The 21,325-nt window shown below is 42.3% G+C and overlaps 1 protein-coding gene across 1 annotated transcript in view; it reads left to right on the top strand.

Moving 5' to 3' along the window:
- LOC145393776 (synaptotagmin-5-like) overlaps positions 1-21,325 on the top strand; it is a 160,482-nt gene that overhangs the window by 60,587 nt on the left and 78,570 nt on the right. The window contains exon 3 of the mRNA XM_080267826.1: positions 13,590-13,716. Within this exon, the coding sequence (XP_080123952.1) occupies positions 13,590-13,716 (127 nt within the window). The remainder of the gene's footprint in view (positions 1-13,589; positions 13,717-21,325) is intronic.

Consider the following 21,325-nt stretch of genomic DNA (forward strand, 5'->3'; position numbering starts at 1 on the left):
TCTCTCTCTCTCTCTCTCTCTCGCAGAGCTTTGTTCCGGATCAGTTTCTTTGACTGTCTGTTTGTGTTTGCTTACACATGCCCGGTATCTGTCAGTGTGTCTACCTGTTCATCTATCTACCTTACTATCTATTAGCCGCACTGTCATTCTCATGCATAGATATGGGGGATATGAGAACCAAGACACAGAATTGGGTGAATTGTTATCTTGATAGACAGACTGATAGATAGATTGATAGACAGATAGATAGATAGGTAGGTAGACATAGAAAGATATAGATAAAGATATGGTTAAATGCATACATAAAATACATACATACATACAAATATATACAGTAGACATACAAGCAGAGGCAAGATAAATTAAGCAGATGGGTAGATAGATAGATAGAGTAATAACATCAATTACTTTAATTCCTCCAATGATCCACCTGAGAGAGAGAGAGAGAGAGAGAGAGAGAGAGAGAGAGAGAGAGAGAGAGAGAGAAGCTAATGGAAGGAATGTTAATGGATGACATGGAAATAGATTCCATGTATTCCGTTAGTCCATTATACTCTTACCTGTGTGTGTGTGTGTGTGTGTGTGTGTGTGTGTGTGTGTGTGTGTGTGTGTGTGTGTCATTCTTACCTCCCCCAGCGAAGTCGGAGGAAGTTACGTATTCAGTCAGTTTTTATATAAGTTATCGGAAAAAAATTATTATCGAATATTAATGAAAGTTGGTGGATAGGTGGGCAGTGGGTCAAGGCAGGGTTGATTAGATTTTGAGGTGGATCTGGATTAGTTTGCAAGAAGACATGAATTTTATTGGTGTTGGCGGAGGTATGCTGTCTTTGAATTTGTATAACAGGGCACATTAAGACCGTAGAATTAATTGACTGTGTGAGACCGCAAAAGTATTCGTCTGGTAAGAGAGAGGAATTACAGCCGTGAAACATAAATTTTATTAGCATAGTCTGAGGTATGCGCTCTGTGAGTGCTTTCTAGTTCCACTTATTTGTTCATTCTGCCAATCAATTGACTCTTCACTCACAGCATACTAACCTTATCTAATTCAGCCAGACCAAATAAAATCAGACCTAATAACTAATCAGTCCCAGTCTTCTAACTGCATAACATGTAATATTTCAATGGTTCCTACTGCTTTACAAACCCTTCATTATGGAGTCCAGTATATTTACAAAACAAAAGTGAAATTTGTTATGGGCCGAATCATACTGAACCATTCGTGTAAGTGCATTATCGGCAGAGTCCAGAGAATAACCTTTATTATACAGCAGTAAAGGTCAGCTCAGTTCCGTGTTGGGTCATTGAGGTCATTGAAGAACTTCGCTCCACACCTTTGTTAAGCTCTGTGTTCCCTTCCACTTAGCAACGAGTAGGTATCTAGATGTTGTTGTTGCCTCGCTCCTCTCTGTTGTATTCTTTTTGTTTTTTCTTGGAAGAACTGTTTGCGGGCTCCTGGCCATTGGTTCCTTCTTCCTTGCATTACAAAAAAAAAACAAAAAAAAAAAAAAAAGCTGCTTCTGTGTGGCCGACCTACCGGTACAGTACAGTACAATACATACACCGTGTAGGGAACCGGCGCTCCCTTGTGGTAGACAACACCTAGCAAGTGTGAGACCTGGGTCCTTCCCATGGCGAGTTGCAGGGAAATATGAGGAAGTTTGGCTCCTAGATGGACGCCGCAGTAGCATCATTCCACCCAGGGTACACAGCAGCACCAGGTGTAGGCTATTCGTCAGCGTCAGATATCTGGATGTAAATCGACTTAGCGGGTCGTATTCTTGGGGCAGAGCACACGCAAACATACCATACCAGCAACCCCACATGCACGCCACCTCATCCCTACGCACCCTTCCCAACCCGACCTGTGTCCTCGTGCGAAGGTTTCTAGACCACAGCCGTGCTTAATGGGGCGGTCCAATCCTGCCGTGGACTACAAAGAATTTCTCATTTTCTTCACATCCTTCACTCCAGTTTACGTCCACCCAGGCCATGCACATTCATTTCAGGCATGTCCGGACGATTCAGAGGCATTCAGGAGTACATTACGTTCGGTCATGTCAGAGCTGTTCGGTTTCAGTTAGGTTTAGTCAGGTACATTCAGTTCCAATTAGGCACACAGGTCCATTCAGTTCCAGTTAGGATCATTCTTGGCCGTCACATTTATTCTGGTCCAGCAATATCAGCTCAGGTCCACTAGCGGTTTGGGTTTAGGTAAGTTCATTGATGTCCAGTTCGATGGTGAAGATGAACGTCTTCAGCCGTGACATTGATATGATCTGGCAGCCCCCCGGTTATACGAACGTCCCTCAACTTCATCCATATCCCCTTAAATAAGGAATTTGGCCAACAGAAAAGGGCAGCCTCAGCCTACACATCACCAGGTACAGATCCAGATGAGCCTGGGGCCTTAACAACAACAGCAACAACAACGATACCATGTCCATTCTAATTACAGTACTTAAGGACGCTAAAACGAATAATTAAGTTAGTTTACATCAGTGAAAGCATGTGTAGACTCGGCCCGTATTCTCGTCGGTTAAGGAAACTCCCTAGCACCTCTTCCTTAGCGATTTTTTTTTTAATATGGTTGATTCATAACCCTTCGCACGTTATCAATGCAGAGTATGGCGATGGTAGAATGATATACGCAACACAGGTTTAATAAGTAAAGTAAATCGCTGAGGAAAAGGTGTTAGAGATCTTCTTTAACCAACGAAAGTACGAGTCTCAGTTCTCTCGGTGGTTTGAGATGGATTTCAGTTTAGGTCTTTTTTTTTTTTTTTTTTTTTTAACTCATATGAATATAATCGTTGTAATAGTTTACTTATTTATTTTTTATAGATATGTTGATTTAGGTCTTTCAGGTCTGGATGGGGTGGGATGGGCTTGTGATGGATGGAGCATGATGGGAGAAGTATACCCTGTGTAGATAGGTGTGTTGTATATGGGACAGTAATGGGTGTGGTGGGTGGAGAGGAGTGGGCAGGATGGGCTGGGATGGTGGTAGGTAGTGCGGGAGACGGGGAAACTACACCACACTGATTTTTTACGTTCTTGGCGACAGAGGCTGGAGTGGCGACAGGACTTTTGATGTTAACTGTACATTTTGTGATCTTACTAGCTGCATTTTATTTTTATTTATTTATTTCTTTATATTAACTGCATCATCTCTGCAAAGCCTGTAGTATTCTGGTTGTCATAGATATAGCTTTGCAATTTTTCAAGATCTTGTGAATTATAGAAGGGATTATAAAGTATGATATCCCTCTGTCGCGGTCATATGGGTGATTTATCCTCCCATCCCCCCGATAGTCTACGTCTCCCCCATCCCTCCTATAATCTACATCTCCCCCATCCCCCTTATAATCTACATCACCCCCTATCCCCTTTATAATCTACATCACCGCCTATCCCCTCTATAATGTACATCACTCCTTATCCCCTTTATAATCTACCTCCATCAGTCTGGGGTCCACTCCACGCCACTCCATGTGTAAACAAATATCGCCCATTACAAAATGCATCATGATATTTAGGATTATGCACTTTAGAATCAGATTACTTGGATTTCATCAACACGGCACCATAAAACTGTGTCACCAGAAATATTGCAGTAACTTTGTATAAGAGAACAGATTATGTATGTTAAATAATTCTGTCTCTTTTTGCAATCGGTAACTGTCTTCCTCGTGCCTAAATGCAGGAACTTAGTATTATCAGGCAGAGTTGGCATCCTGTTCAGAGTTTAAATTGGTTTGCACGAGAGAGGTCCGTCGGAAGTAAGCCCTGAAACTTAACCTAGGCACTCCTAATTCAACCCAGACCGAACCTGATTTAATCAAAACCAGACCAAATCAACTGTAAACAACCCAATCCAGTTCAAGGCAACACAATACAATACAGCCCAGTCCAGTCCAGTCCAACACAACACAACACAAGCCAACACAACACAGCACAACACAACACAGCACAACACAACACATCCCAACTCAAACCCAATACAACCCAGGCTAGATCCGAATCAGTCCTAACCTAACGTAACCCCGCCAGCGGCAGTAAAAACAAATCACGTAATGAAATAATACTGTACATCCGATAGCGTTATACATTAATGAATCATCAAATCCCCTGTTGACATAACGACCTAGTTCCCCGCGGCTGACCTGTGACCCCTAAACGCACTACATGTCTGTCACCTTAACCTGGCCCAGATATTTTCGTCCCTTTGCAGTATATTTCACGTAGCGCCGTAGTTTGTACTGAAGGAGTTAGTCAAGGCTGTATCTAACCCCTCCTGTTCGGAAAGCCTCTCTTGAACTAAATAAATTCTGAAGTCAGGATGAATCAGGTAAAAGAACGTTATGGTGGTGAGGTTTTTAATACCTTAATGAGCAGACCAGTTGTGTTAGGACTGATTATTTTTATTCACCTGTCTATCTATCTGTCTGTATCAGTATATCTATCTGTCTTTCTTTCTTTTTCATTCTTATTTTTTGCTGCTGATGGAAACAATTCGAGAAAGTACAGTAATGATCGAGATGAGGAAAGCATTTGTGTCAGGACTGTTTTGTTCCTTTGATTTGTTCTTTTTTATATTAAGACGGCTGGCTATGCAAACTTAGATAGATAGATAGATTCGTAGATAGATAGATAGACAGGTAGATAGATAGATAGATAGATAGACATTGCTGTATTTAGTTAACCCAGAGATAGGGCAACATCCCCAGTGGGTTAGGGAATCTTAATTTTCCAGTCTCTGACTCTAACCATAGGCCTCATAGTCCGTTCCCTGAGGCGCAACAATCCTTCTGTGTGCCACACACCTTCACATGCTATTTCTTCGACGCTAATAGCCACCGTCCAAGTTCAGTACATTGGGCTGTCTCATTCAGGACAAGGGCAGTGGTATCGGTGTGTGTGTGTGTGTGTGTGTGTGTGTGTGTGTGTGTGTGTGTGTGTGTGTGTGTTTAGCGGCAAGTCAGTAGGCCGTGTGCAAAATCAGAAAATTCCGTTGTAACGAATTAAAATAATCATGCATGTTTTCTGGCCCAATGGGATCGAACTCAAGTCGCTTCTCTAACTACTCGACCACCGCCACCTTCCCCCGAACTGAACAAAGGAGCACACCAATAGTGTTAGAAAATTGATTTGTTCTTGTGTATATATATATATATATATATATATATATATATATATATATATATATATATATATATATATATATATATATATTTATGGATATTTTTTACACAAGTCATTGATCTTTCTTGGTGGTGGTGGTGGTGTGAATATTACATTTGGTTCTGTATCAACTCTCTCTCTCTCTCTCATACAGAGTGACCTGTACAGCATTATAAGCTCCTATTTTCATGCATTTGCTTTATTCTAATATAACGTTTATAGTTAACTGGATAACAACTTTCTTTCCATATTTACGATTTTATTAATTTTAGGGCAAAATATTTATACTGTTACTATAATTTTCCCTATTTTGAGAGAGAGAGAGAGAGAGAGAGAACATTGGTGGGATATGAGGGTAAGCGACAGTATGGAAATATATTGCATGTACTTGCATGTACTCTCTCTCTCTCTCTCTCTGGGGGCGCGGTAGCACAGTGGTAGCGTGCTGAGCTTGTGATCAGGAGCACGGCCTACTCAGACAAGGTCGGACGGCCCACGGACCAGTTTACGCTCCCACTGCGCAGTGACGTCACGTGTACCACACGCTCGCTCCTCTCTCTCTCTCTCTCTCTCTTAAATGATTTGTCTGTCTTAGTTTGACTCACAGCATATTTACCATGTTTGTAGTATTTTTTTAATTCTGAAAGGGGAATAAATATGTGACTGTTACCTTGCTACAGGATTTATTTACACAATTTATATATAAGATAAACAAAAGTAATCATAGCCAAGTTTATTCTGCGTACTATCACGTGAGAGTTCTGAGAGGGGAGGGTGGAGGTATGTCTGACCACTACCTGGTGGAGGGAAAGTTAAGAGTAGGTAAGAGATGGATGAGAGCTAGGAGGGTTAGGTGTGGCAGGGAGGTTTTGAAAGTGAGTGAGTTGGATAAAAGAGAGAAAAAGATAGAGTATCAGGAGAAATTGAAAGATGAGTGGAACGCAGTGAAAGATCGGGAAAATGGCAGCGTGGAGGAGGAATGGCAGTTGTTTAAGAGTGCTGTGGTGGGGCATGCAGAAGAGGTGTGTGGTGTGAGACGTGTGGGTGGTGGTGTAAGAAAAGGAAGTGAATGGTGGTGCGAGGAAGTAAGTATGGCTGTCGCTGAGAAGAGACGTGCATATGAAGTGTGGCTGCAGAGGAAGGATGAGATGTCATATGAAAGGTATAAGGAGAAGAGGAATAGAGCGAGAAGGGCTGTGCGTGATGCTAAAGTGGCAGCAGATGAGAGGTGGGGTAGGCGGCTGACAGAGAATTTTCAGCAGAATAAGAAAATGTTTTGGAAGGAGGTGAAAAGGGTGCGAAAGGGAGAGTCTGGGAAGGAAGAACGAGTAAAAGCAGAGGATGGAAGGATGTTAATTGAGATGGATGCAGTAAGGAAGAGATGGGCAGAGTATTTTGAAAGATTGTTAAATGTAGAGGAGGAAAGGGTGGCTGAGATTGTGGCGGATGGAAGGGTGCAAGGAATAAATGTGTTGGGAGAGTTGAATGATTCTTTGATCACGAAGGAGGAAGTGGAGAAGGCAGTAAAGGAGATGAAAGCAGGGAAAGCTGCAGGTATGGATGGGTGTGCTGTGGAATGCCTGAAGGGTGGTGGAGTGACTATTGTTGACTGGTTAGTAAGATTGTTGAATGTGTGCTTTGAGAAAGGTATGGTGCCAATTGACTGGGCAAGTGCTTGTGTGGTCCCGTTGTATAAAGGCAAGGGTGATAAGTATGAATGTACTAGCTTTAGGGGTATAAGTCTGTTGAGTGTTGTAGGTAAGGTGTATGGTAGAGTGTTAATTATGAGAGTTAGAGAGGGTACAGAGGGAGTAATTAGTGATGAGCAGTGTGGCTTTAGGAGAGGGAGGGGATGCGTTGATCAGGTGTTTGCTGTGAGACAAGTGTGTGAAAAGTATTTAGCGAAAGGCAAGGATGTGTTTTGGGCATTTATGGATTTATATTAAGCGTATGATAGAATTGATAGGGAGGCTTTGTGGACTGTTTTAAGATTGTATGGACTTGATGGTAGGTTACTAAAAGGGGTGAAAAGTTTTTATGTAAATAGTAGAGCGTGTGTAAGAGTGGGAAATGCTGTGAGTGATTGGTTTCCCGTGAGAGTGGGGCTGCGACAGGGATGTGTGATGTCGCCTTGGTTGTTTAATATTTACATGGATGGTGTTGTGAGGGAGGTGAATACAAGAGTTTTAGGTGGTCTGAGTCTGGTAAATGTTGATGGAGGAGAGTGGAATCTGAAGCAGCTGCTGTTTGCAGATGATACTGCACTGGTGACTGATTCAGAGGAGAGATTGAGAGAGTTGGTAGAGGAGTTTGGAAGGGTGTGTGAAAGGAGGAAATTGAAAGTAAATGAGAATAAGAGTAAAGTGATGAAGTGTACGAGGTTGATAGATGGTAGGGGGATGAATATAGTTTTGAATGGTGAGTTGCTTGAGGAGGTAGATTGTTTTAAATATCTAGGGTCACATGTTGCTGTGGATGGAAGAATAGATGCAGAAGTGAAGTTTAGAATAAATGAAGTAGGAAAGGTGCTGGGAGGAATGAAAAAAGTGTTTAAATGTCGTCGCTTAGAATGGATGTAAAGAGAAGGCTGTATGAGGGTGTTGTGGTACCGACTGCATTATATGGGTCTGAAACATGGAATATGGGTGTAGCAGAGAGGAAAAGTTTGAATGTAATGGAGATGAGATGTCTGAGGAGTATGTGTGGAGTGACGCGTATGGATCGGGTGCGAAATGATGAAGTGCGAAGGAGAACTGGAGTTGTTCTGGAGATGGCTGGTAGAGTTGAGCAGAGGGTGTTGCAATGGTTTGGGCATGTGGAGAGAATGGATAATGAGCGATTGGTGAAAAAGATAACTAGATCTGATGTGAGAGGTGTAAGGCTGAGAGGAAGACCACGAATAGGATGGATGGACAGTGTGAAGAGAGCGCTGGATGCGAGAGGATGTCTGTTGAGCAAGGAAGAGTGGCTGTGCGTGACAGAAATAAATGGAGAGAAATTGTGAATGAATAAGTGATGACGCAGCCCTGAAGGGATATTCTCCCGCATTTGGTCTGATCAGCTAGTCAGGTCAGGTGCGGGTAAGGGGATGGGTCTGTTATGATGTGGCAGGGGTAAACCAGTTCTGCTGTCGGGCCCTGCTGCGGATGTCACTGATTGCATTGCCCAGTTGACCCTTGTGCGGTGTGGTGCGGTGAGGATCTGTCCGTTCTCCCCTTTGGGGCTAAGATGCGAATGAATGTGTTTGAATGGATGAGTAAATGGAGAGTGAGTCGTCCTGTCTCGGCTACCTCCCTTTCCTTGGGGGAAGCAGCCTAGGTATATAGATAGATAGATAGATATAGATAGACTATCACGTTATCTTCATAAATTTCCTATTTTCACTCCTGCAGGCCTTTCCTTTTTTCTTATTTATCCTAATAACACTATTTAACTTCCTGATTCTAAAAAACACAGATATTTTGGCAAAGAAGGCTATGACATCCTTCGACAAATCAACTCCTACACTTTCAGTTTCAGACACAATTCGCTTGAAGCATTCTTTCCCCTCCTTTAGACTGTCTCCATGTACAGTTTGAAATACTTCCCTCATTGTAGATAACTGAGAGTAAAATAACTCTGAGGGAACATGCAGTCCACCTCTGTTTACTTCGTCAGTCCATGTCTTATTGTTGGTGGTGCACTCACTAGCTTTCAAGTGAGGGTATTTTACACAAAACTTCCTTGCAATATATCCACCAATGTATCTAAGAGATTCTTCTTCTATAACAACATCAATTGATTTACATTCTTGTTCACTAGGGGTTATACATTTTTCAAGGCACAGATATTCATCACTCTCATCATTTACATCATTTCCTAGCTCATACCCAACAAATCTCTGAAACAGTTACTAGTAATGTAAAGTTCGACTGCTAGATCTCTTTCACAGAAAGTTGTACCTTTATTATTTGTTTTCATCAGGCCATCACTTGTAGACACAGTCAAAATTATCAGTAGCTGTGTTAGAACTCTCACATAGTATCTCAACATCTTTTCCCAGGAGTAACTTCTTTAACCTGAATTTTATATACATTAAGAGCATTTGGGTGGTCATAGGATCCGTGCATTTGTCGTATGCACCCAAATAAATGTTCCTGGCCATCTTGATTTAATTTCCTAGCAAGAATGTATTCAACATTAAAAAACTCATGAAGCATATTGTACAAGCCTATTAGTGAGTGAGAAGAGAAGATTACACCTTTCTGAAACATATATAGGCCTTTATATAGTGGATTTTTTACTCTCATTGTTGTAATTACTTCAGTCATTCTATGTAGAACATTTATTTGGTCAGATAAATTTACTCCAAATGCATTTCGTGACTGCTTGTCACCAAACTTGTGAGAAGAATTCATTACATCAAACCATTCGTCCACAATGTTGATGAAGTCAGCAGTTTCCTTCCGGTATCTACTCACCAACAGTCCTCTTTTTCCAAGATATGTTATTGAACTAGAGCATGTATTTGACAAAAGTTGGGTTGCATATTTAACTCTGTCGTTGCTGACCTGAAACATTTAAATGCATTTCACTGAGTTTATATGCTAAACCATACTCGGTCTTTGCTGCTCTTAACATTTCCCTGATGCAGGAATCAGATATAACACTGCCATCCTTCAGATAAAAGCAAGAATCAATAAAATGATTTCTAATCAATTTAATTAAATGTGGAACATCTGCAAACACATATATATCCCGATCAGCGACAGGGTTCCTAAAATACATTTTCTTAGTTCCCACAGGATCGATGACCAATTCCTTCCACAGCTTAAGATTACTGGGCCCTAAATCATGAACTAGAGCAACGACAGGGTAACTTGCATGCTCAGCCTCTTCTATCAGAGTTATTAAAGTTTTACTCATGTCTGCAACATCAAAATCATAAAAAACTGGCTGCTTCCATTTTCCTACCACTCCGCTAAGCATCACAACCTGTACCTTCTCATGGGGCTTATAAAGGGTATCATTACCTTTGTCATAACACCACTCACTGCTAATGGACATTTCATCAAATGATATTACAGCCAACCTTTCAAGCTGAGTAAAGCTATCCGACTTAGTCTTCATGATGGACAATACAGAGTTCAGTATGCCAGGTTCACATGCAAAGTTCTTGGCTCGTTCATTATGGGTAGTTTTACACGGCAAAGGATATCTTTTTTTTGTCCTCAGATATTCGTAACACAGGACTCATGCTTCTTGGAGTAAAAGCAGCTGAGACATAACACGGGTTGATAGTGACTTGCAATGCTTTATTAATAATCTATTGTGTGTGCATCAGTGCATTCACACACAGCATACTTCCCCTCTTGCCATACAAACTCTCTCAAAATACACATTCACCTCCCTCACTCCACTAACTAGCTGTATCTTAGGAGTATCAATTCCAAGGAGCCGAGATTTCAGGTCATCATCATCATCATTGCCAGACGCCATGTATCCCAAACGGGGTGGCCAAGGGCTTAGAGTTAATCGTTTTACAGGGAGGGGCACTAATCCTCCACCAACCCCACTTGACACGTAGGGATGCCAGCAGCATCTGGTGTTCCCAGGCGGTCACCCATCCAAGTACTAACCAGACCCAACGTTGCTCATCTCTGTAATCACTGTCCGCAAAATGTACTAAGCATATCAATGCATTATCAGCGTCTATTTCATCAGCACGACAACAGGAATGAATCCACCTTTGTCTAAGTTCTTTTGCCCTTGGAAAGCGGAAGTATCGTACATTTGATCCTACTGTATTTCTTCGTGTACTGTAGCAGACATATACTGAGCAATTGCTTGGCATATCTGCAACGCTGATGAGAGTTTAGTGGAAATATGTCAGAATAAACAGAATGTGTACACACAAAAACGACCTGGGTCAGACTGGAGTCAAGGACAGGGAGAAGCGGGCAGTGTGGTACAGCTGACGTCATCACTCACTCGCTCTACCTGCGTGCCGTCCGACCTTGTCTGAGTAGGCCGTGATCGGGAGGTCGCAAGTTCGAGCCTCGCCCGGGCTACCGTTGCCGGGAGGGGTAGCGCCCTCCTGTAACCCAGCGGGGCTATATTTTATTTTTTATTTTTTATTTTTTTTTATGCGAGGAAGAAGGAATCAAAGGCCATGAGCCCGCAGTAACAGTTCCCTCCAAGAGAAAAACAAAATACAATAGAGAGCCAAATTCAAGATCCGATCATTTTGAGATGCCTGGACACACTGCGTTTGAAAGACTGGAGATCATAGGCAGCAGGAAATACAGATAGAGGGAGACAGTTCCAGAGCTGACCTGTTGCATAAATGAAAGACTGGGAGTAACGGTTAACTCTTGCATTAGAGAGTTGGACAGAAAAGGGATGAGAGTTTGCTGCCAGACGGGTGCTACGCGCACGTCGTAGAGGTGGAGGAATGCAAGCAGACAGTTCAGAGGAGCCTTAGTTGCCTAGCTCGGGGAATTCATTTCTCCATTTCTCTCTCTCTCTCTCTCTCTCTCTCTCACACACACACACACACACACACACACACACACACACACACACACACACACACACACACACACACACACACACACACACACACACACACACACACACACACACACCAAAAGCTGCCCTGAATTGAACTGAGAATTTTTGTGTGAAATACAATCATTGTTTTAAAAAATGTGTGTGTGTGTGTGTGTGTGTGTTTGTGTGTGTTTCAGCACTTATATGTGTATGTGAACGTGTGTATGAATGTATATACGTATGTGTGTGTGTGTGTGTTCTTAGTGCCTCCATGTGTGTGTGTATGTTCATTATATATCTCTATGCAGTGTCTGTAGGTGCAATGCTACAGTATGCTTATATACAGTATGCCTGTTTTAGTGTGTTTTTCTGACCTGTGTTTCCCTGCGTGTGTTTGGTAGTGTTTGTATTTGTGTAAGTGTTTATGTAAGGGCTTGAGACTGTGTTATTGTCTGAGGGATGGTGTAAGGGTGTGCTTGTTATTGTGTATTTGTTTGTGTAAGGATTAGTGTGTGTGTGTTTTTTTTTTACCTCGTCAAGGATTACTATTATTATTTTTTTTTTTAACCTACGTCAACGAAGATGGAGGTTATGTATTCATCTATGTTTGTTTGTCCACACGATATCTTCAAAAGTTCTCAATGAATTTCAATGAAATTTTGTGGATGGGTGTGCCACGGGCCAAGAAAGAATTAAATATTCGGGTGGATCCGGATCCGGATCCTTTGTATAATATCTCCAGAAGTTTTCAATGAATTTCAATAAAGTTTTGTGGAAGTGTGGGCCATGGGTCAAGGAACAATTGATTAAGTTTTGGGGCGGCTCCGTATCCTATATATTCAGCACAATATCTCCACGAACCCGGATCCGGATCCTTTTTAATGACATTGCCATGGGCGGAGGTATGCGCTCTAAGAGTGCTTCCTAGTTTGTCATTGTGGTTGACTGTACTTCTGGCATTTTTCTCAAGTGCATGTTTCCATGATTTTTTTTTTTCAGTACCGTGTGAACTACCGGTATGTAATGATAACCACGAAGACTGCTGAATCCAGGCATTTTACAGGGACGTTTGTCTTTTATTTACTGGTGAACAGAAGCTTCTAATTTGACGATGATAATGTACGAACACTTTGGAAATTTCGTGTGTGCCTTTTTTTCTAATTGATTTCGTGATGTTTGTGCCTGATATATTTGGTTCGGAGTTGAGGTGACTAGTTCGGTAGCGTGCTTGTCTTTCGACGATTGTGCCTCGGGTCTGGGGTTCGAGCCCAGGCTGTGGCGGACATTTAAAGTAGGTTCTGGTAATATGCCCTTTCATATAGCTGCACATATTCGCATCCTGTCGATCCTACTAAAGGCATATACAGACTGTAGCCTTTGGTTCCTTCTTCCTTGCGTTAAAGAAAAGGTAGCATTCACAGCTCTTCGAATTTCACATGCATCATTTTTTCTGCGCACACTCCTTCCTCCTTTCATGCTTCGCCAGCATAGGGAAAGGGTATTTCTTGCTGTCACTTTCTTTTCGAGGAGAAGGTCCGGTTCTGCAGTGAATTTTATATTTTTTATAGTTATAGGCGTAGTTAAAATAGTTGATATACTTGAATATATACTCGTAGGTAAACATTCATACATTATACATATACACAGAGATGGTATATGTTTTATGTATGTATGTTTATATGCATGTACGGTATGTATGTATGCATGTATATATCTATGATAAGTGAATGTATGAATGCCTCCCCACAGGTGAGCATACAACCAGACGTATGTATGTATGTATGCAAGTATGTATGGTTGCAGTTATTTATATTTGCAGACGTGTACTTATGCTTACCCACCTCAGCCTCCCCTCTCCCTTTTGCCCACAGAGGAGGAGAAAAGACGCCGACAGAAGGAGCGCCAGAGCATCTACACAGGAGAGCCGCCCACCCTACGCCTCACCACCTACACCAAGACGCAGCCGGAACATACGCAACAGCCCACGCTAGCATTGTCGTAAGTACCCCGGTAGTTGCGTAAGTAGGTCAGTGGTGTGTCGTAAGTACCCCAGTTGTAGAGCGTAAGTAGGTCAGTGGTGTGTCGTAGGTATCCCAGTTATATAGCGTAAGTAGGTCAGTGATGTGTCGTAAATACCCCAGTTGTAGAGCGTAAGTAGGTCAGTGGTGTGTCGTAAGTACTCCAGCAGTTGCGTAAGTAGGTCAGTGGTGTCGTAAGTGCCCCAGTTGTAAAGCGTAAGTAGGTCAGTGGTGTGTCGTAAATACCCCAGTTGTAGAGCGTAAGTAGGTCAGTGGTGTGTCGTAAGTACTCCAGCAGTTGCGTAAGTAGGTCAGTGGTGTCGTAAGTGCCCTAGTTGTAAAGCGTAAGTAGGTCAGTGGTGTGTCGTAAGTCCACCAGTTGTATAGCGTAAGTAGGTCAGTGGTGTGTCGTAAGTCCACCAGTTGTATAGCGTAAGTAGGTCAGTGGTGTGTCGTAAGTACCTGATTTTTGTGTCGTATACCCCAGTTGTCTAGCGGAAGTAGGTTAGTGGTGTGTCGTAAGTACCCCAATTGTAGAGAGTAAGTAGGTCAGTAGTGTGTCGTAAGTACCTGATTTGTGTGTCGTATACCCCAGTTTAGCGTAAGTAGGTCAGTAGTGTGTCGTAAGTACCGGACTTGTGTGTCGTAAGTACCACAGTCGTGTGTCGTAAGTATTGTTGGTGTATCGTAAGTAGAGAAGTTAGTGGATGGTGGGTAATTAGTGTGTCGTAAGTACCAAAACAGTGGACCCCTCTCTCTCTCTCTCTCTCTCTCTCTCTCTCTCTCTCTCTCTCTCTCTCTCTCTCTGCCCAGTCCATTTCTCCCACTTTACCCACTTATTCACTTTGCATAACTTCATCCTGAGTTAAGGAACCGACCCCCTTGCATTTTACATAAGTCAGCCTTGAGAATGGAAAACCAGATTACTTAATAGTTTTCCATTTTCTTTTCCTTTCATGGAGGGAAGGAAAGACCATAAAGAGAGAGAGAGAGAGAGAGAGAGAGAGAGAGAGAGAGTTGTTGTCAGCACTTATTGAAAGCCTGTGACAAATCATCAGTTTTAACTCCCCCTCCCCTCCTTTGGTGAGATATTTCCACGGTTTAAATAACATTACTTGGACACCCGCGTGTGTTGTATTTATTGAGGCGCGCACACACACACACACACACACACACACACACACACACACACACACACACACACACACACACACACACACTCCATGCCAGTCCCATTTCCACTGCTTTACCCTTCACATTACACAACCACGCCTCACACCTCGCAGTAATGTAGACACTATACTCTTTTTACTCTAACTTTGTCTAAAATTGCCACCTCTCTATCTTGACGAACGACTTGTAACAGCAGATTAATACTAGAATAAGATGCTGATCACAAAGAAATGGTAATGGAAAAGATGTAGAGCCATAGTACGATATTTTTCTGGCACTGAGCTACTTGAAATATACTACAAAAGGACAAGAATCTGGACCAAGTTAAGGTGAAAGGGGTATAGTCCACCATTCAGTCATCATGCAGCCTCCACACTGAGACGTTTGTTTTTTAGCACTGCCTTCCTAGTCTCAGTCCCTCCATTCATCACATCTTTTCACATTTCCAGCTTTTTATTTACCACAGCCTTGAAGTCAGGTAGAAATAGCTCCTCCCTGGAAAAGCTGAAAAGAGAGCCAGATTCACGTTCGTTCACCTCAGGATGCACGGACACATTGCGTGTAAGAGGCAAAAGGACATTGACGGAGGGAAATACAGACAGAGGAGAAGAGTTGCAGAGTTAACCTGTTGTATACGTGGAGAACTGAAGGGTGTTATAGTTGACCTTTGCACTACAGAGTTGCATAGAAAAGGGTTGAGAGTGCAGCGCTAAATTGATGCTACGTGTCCGCTGTAATGGGGGAGGGATGCAAATAGTCGGTTCAGAAAAGATATGTCCATTGAAGTCGGGATAGCAGGGAGGTAGATATCCAATAGCGTGGCGGAGAGAGGGAGAGGTTGAAGGGAGTCAGTAAGAGAAGGAGTGGATGAGACCAGAAGCCATTGATTGCACTCTGTTCGGAAGAGGTGTGTGTGTGTGTGTGTGTGTGTGTGTGTGTGGAGAGAGCCCCCTCCCCCCTAAAGAGAGAGAGATCCTCGCTTATAGTCGACAGCTGTGCAGGGGTTAGGAATGAAAGGGGTCAGCTTAACACACCCAGTCTCTTTAAAGATGCAACATAATAATAATAATAATAATAATAATATCAATAACTATATACACCGACACGGAAGCATTATTCTTTCACTAACCCAGATAAAAATATTGGGAAGAATTTAGCATCGTCAATCCTGTGACGCATTTGCCTTTCATTGCTCTCTCAGACCATGTTCCTCACCTTACGCTAAATTTCACGAACTGGAATAAATACAACTCTGTATTTAACCTCTTCACCAAACTAGATCTCCCTTGAGCCGGATAAAATCGTCTGGTAGTGGCTTGTATTCTGGTCGGGTAAGGAAGTTCCCTAACACATTTTCCTTGGCGATTTAGTATTGGATATGGATGGTTAATATTCCTTCCTACGATATTTATGCAGATTAAGGCGATATCATTAGGATTTATGTAGCACGAAAGGGAATGAAGAAAATAAATCGCTCAGGAAGAGGTGTTAGGGAGCTTCCTTAAGTGACGAGGATACGGGTCTTGATTAAATGAAAAGCACGTCATGGGACTGAAGAGGTTAAATAGTTAAAAATATACCCCTTAAATAATAGTTCATTCGTTTTTAATAGGGGGGGGGGCCTATTGCATCCAACTTCCCATAGCTTAGTGACAGAATAATACAATATTACGGCTCTGCATCCTTTCCGTAGCACTTCTTCGTGACTAGCATCCGTAATCAAGTTGGAGAGATGGCAGCTATACGCCTGGTCAAAGTGAATAGGGTATAGATGTGCGGTAGTGATGTTTATGTGTATCTCACCTTTTGCTAGAGATTGCACACACACACACACACACACACACACACACACACACACACACACACACACACACACACACACACACACACACACACACACACACAGAACACTTGTACAAGAATATTTTTCACCTTTCTTTCCTCCCGGCTTTCAGTGTAATTGCTTCCTATTTAAGTTCCAAGCGAGGGAGGAGACAGATAGGTAGATAGATCGGTAGGTAGAGAAATAGATAGATTGGTAGGTAGGTGGCAGAGGATACATGCCTACATACCTGCATTTATACAGACATACATATATATATTGATAGATAGACAGACAGATAGATAGATAGATGGATATTGTTACGGAACAGAAAAAGATAATGTACACTTTAAGTGAGAATACGAAGAGTCACTACTGTCCCGTAAAGTTCCAGGTTCAAAACAAAAGAGTTAGGTAAAATTACAAGTTAAAGTTTAATGCACAAACTAACAACAAAACATTCAGGACTCATAAAGATAATGTAATGGCAAATAAACAGGTTAAATATATGGTTAACTGCAATAGCCTTTATTAACACGAAATTAGCAAGAGTAAATTTATCTAAGTCAGCCCTGATAAAATGAGATACCAGATAATACTCAGTGAATGCCAGATAAATAATTACAGATACAAACCATTATCAAAAATGACTGACAAAGAACCCCACATAAATTACAAAAACTTCACTAGGCCTACAAATTAAACCCATGCTATACAGTACAAGAAAAAATGCAACAACAGTTATACTCAAATTACACACAGCTGCTAGATGTTTGGAGATTTCTTGAGCACTCACAATAATAATATCTGTACAGGGGAGGACAGAGATGTGAACAAAATGAGGAGCAGATCTAAGTGGCCATGATGCAGAGACTGAGCTCATTATATAGGGGCCAGCAGAGCCCGACACAACTTGTAATAAGGACGCGCAAATGAAGCGATGGGGACAAACGGTCGACAATCCCGCACTGAATAACAGAAAGGACGACTTACTCTACTATAACGGTAGAAGGGGGGGACTGAGGCAGAACACGCTCGTGATCAAACATGCAGCAACTGTGCGTTAAAATTACACAAAGGATGATGAAATCATAGGCTATGTAACAATATGTAGGAATAGTACCATAAGATGATGATAAACAGTTGACCCTCAGACACTTACAAGACGGGGATGTAAGATGCAGCTAGATAGATGGATAGACAGGTTGATAAACAAGTAAATAGATAGATGTGGGTTTGGTTACTTGTTTAGAGAAGTAGTTTGCTGGTCAAAGGGATGCGAGTTCTATCCCAGGCAGCGGCGGGGAATAGCTTGATTATTTGAATCTGTATATTGAAGTTGCTGTGTCGCTGTGTGGAAGCTTGCCGAGTCATCCTGCTGGTGGTGAGATACACTGCCTTGGGTGAGTGGATGAGTGAGTTGGTAAGGCATAGTAAGTTTCAGCGTTCAGGTTAATGATTGAGATGTGGGTAAGACGCTGTAACTCTATCTAGCTTGATTATTATATACCTTCAATATATTGTGATGTTACCATGGCAGGGATGGCTCTGTAGGGGAGGTGCTGGAATGGATAGGGAAGGAAATGCTTGCGCCCATGCACTTTTGGGAGGTTAGACAAGAATTCAGTATTTTCAGGCGCAAGTTCTCATACCTCAGACTGTACACCCAATGCACGAGTCGGGCTTATGTTGCTAGTTACGTGGAAAAAGACAATAGATCTCCCACAAGACATGGCATAAAAACACACCCACTGATACCACCACCCCAGTTTAGCATGTACGCAATATAGACAGTGGGTATTAGTGCCGAAATGGCGACATGTGAAGGTGTGTGTCGTGGAGGAGCACTATTGGGCCTCAGAGAACGATCTTTCATGTGTACTCAGAGTCGGACACACACAAAAAATACCGATATACCGTACATACAGAAATACACCGATAGTTAGACCACCAGACTGACTGATAGACACAAAAGCCCAAGTAGACAGACAGGCAAACGGTCAGACAAAGAAAACGAAACAACATCGAACAGACATGAATACAACAGACTGCACCTATATCATTCTCTCTCTCTCTCTCTCTCTCTCTCTCTCTCTCTCTGTGCTGGCTTTACTCTTTGGGTTAGGACTGGGAGAGTGGACTTAGTGGCAATCCCTGTGATAAAGCGGCCTTTGATAAATGATGCCAGTTCAGGTTTGACACAACTGTCGCTCAGTATGTGGGAACCAGTAACGGAGTGGGTCTGCCACTACTACTACTACTACTCTCCCTACCACCACTTCTGCTACTACTACTATGGTGCTACTATTCTAAATTGGCGGCTAGGGTGGGGCACCAACCTCTGTACAGTGGTGCTATGTTTTCCAAACTCGCAATGTGAAACTGCTGTTATATATGTAAAAGGCATCACAAATAAGATAAACACATATGAATACAATGTTAACGTATGTATTATGATATATGAAAGAACATTAAACTTAATATGCATGAAATATTTATACGGCAATACATAAATGTGGCATAAATAGTTTACAGCGTTGTTAAAAAAAATGTAGTCACTTTTATTGGCTTTTACCGTAGTTCTGGGGTGGGTAATAATGTCACAATTATGATTATAAGATAATGTGGAAGAATATAAGTACAAATATACCAATTTCTTAGTTTAAAAAAATAATACATTAAACCCTCGTGAGCGGCAACACACACAGACCCAGTCTGACCCGGCCACAGCTTCCTGGTGTCACTTTCCTCTGTGTCCTTGACTCAGGATGGCAGCTAAGCTAGCCTACTCCTCGAATCTACATAGTCAAGCTAAATATAATGTACAATATAATGTAAAAGAAAATAACCAAAATGTATCCTAAAATACCATATGTGAGAGAGAGAGAGAAAGAGAGAGAGAGAGAAAGGGGCATCGCGTTATGGAAAACGTGGCAGACTGTACAGAGGTTGGTGCCCCACCCTAGCCACCAGTTTAGAGTAGTACCACCATACCACCATTACTTCTCCTCTTCCTCACCCTACTATTATTGCTACTACTGTTATCACCGCTACTACTACTACTACTGCTGTACATTTTGCCACTAATATTTTTCACTGTTTTTCGTGGTATCAGCGGTCCTCTGTTTCTGTTACGCCCCAGACTTCTAATGGGTCACTGTCCTATTAATGACAGGATGAATCTGTGTGTGCATCCAAACGTGATTTAGGCCTCGTTAAGCTTACTCAGAGCCAACGTGAGCTGGATTCAGGCCAAAGTGAAGGGGATGAGGAAGGAGTAGGGAGGAGAGATAGATGAACAGGAGAGAGATGAGACATATCAGGTAGACAGACAGAATGGCAGAGACATGGATAGAGAGAGAGACAGACAGACAAACAAGAGAAAACGCAGGAAAGAGACAGCAGGGACGGAGAGACAGAAAATGACAGAAGTGAAACTCAAGCAATTGGACAAACAAACAGAAAAACGTACACAAACAGAGGTGAAAATAGCTAATAGACAGAAACACAAACAGATTGATCAAAACAGCTAATAGACAGAGAATCAGAGAGGTGAAAATAAAACAAAAAGACTGACACACGTACAGAGGTGAATGTATGACAAACAAGCATAAAAACACAGCAAACAGACTGGCATTGCGGATAGCCATAAAACTTCTAGCAAAAATAGACAGACAGACATAAAAGACTCATAAACTCCATCTGGTAATGAGAGAGAGAGAGAGAATCTTCGGAGAGCCACCTGGTAGTGCAGGGTTGAGTATGGATGCACATGACTCATCCAGTTCGAAAAAATCTCTCCTAAACTAAGTAAAATTGTGAGTGTTAATCTTTTCTTGCTTCTCCCAGACGAACTTTGAAGAGGCCTCTCAAAATGAAGGAGTTAGATAAAACATTCATTAACCCATTCACAAGAGATCACCCCTATACTGAATAAAATCAGCATGTTCCAAAAACGACTAAAACACGTCATTGTAGTGAAGGGAAAACCCACAGACTGCGACATACATTCCTTGACGTGTGGGAGGCGGTTGCAGCTACTCTTCGGAAAGGGAGAGCAGATTGGTGTTTTACTATGCAAAAGTTACTGGTAAGGGACACCTTCACGTGGTGGCACTGATACTCTCGGGCGGTGAAGCTGCCTATTATATAAACGTTCCGCAGTCCACTCCCTATCCCCCACAAAGAGAATAGTGGGCTGCGGAAGAAGGACAACTTCGGTCTGATTCACGTTTCAGATGAACCTGTGGCTCCTCTTCCTTCTCCTCTTTCTCCTCCTCCTCCCCCTCCTCCTCCTCCTACTGCTGCTGCTGCCGCCGCCGCTGCTGTGCATGTTACACCTTTGATGCTGTCGTTTATTCTGTTTACACGTTCTTGATACAAGCATACTTGGCATTACTTACATACAAGAGAAAAAAATATATGATGCGTAAAATTAAATGCAGAGGAAGATTTGCAATGAAGATTCCCATGTTACTTGGATTGCATCTGAAGGTCCGGTGGCTGTCTATCCGGAAAACTTAGCCACAAACAAATTGCCTTCATGTCACCCTGTCCCCTGCCATCAGATTGCCCTCCCTCCAACTCACACTAC

Source organism: Coenobita brevimanus, chromosome 25, assembly GCF_032717465.1.
Source record: "Coenobita brevimanus isolate Jiangsu-jjx chromosome 25, ASM3271746v2, whole genome shotgun sequence".
Classification (NCBI taxonomy): Eukaryota; Metazoa; Arthropoda; class Malacostraca; order Decapoda; family Coenobitidae; genus Coenobita; species Coenobita brevimanus.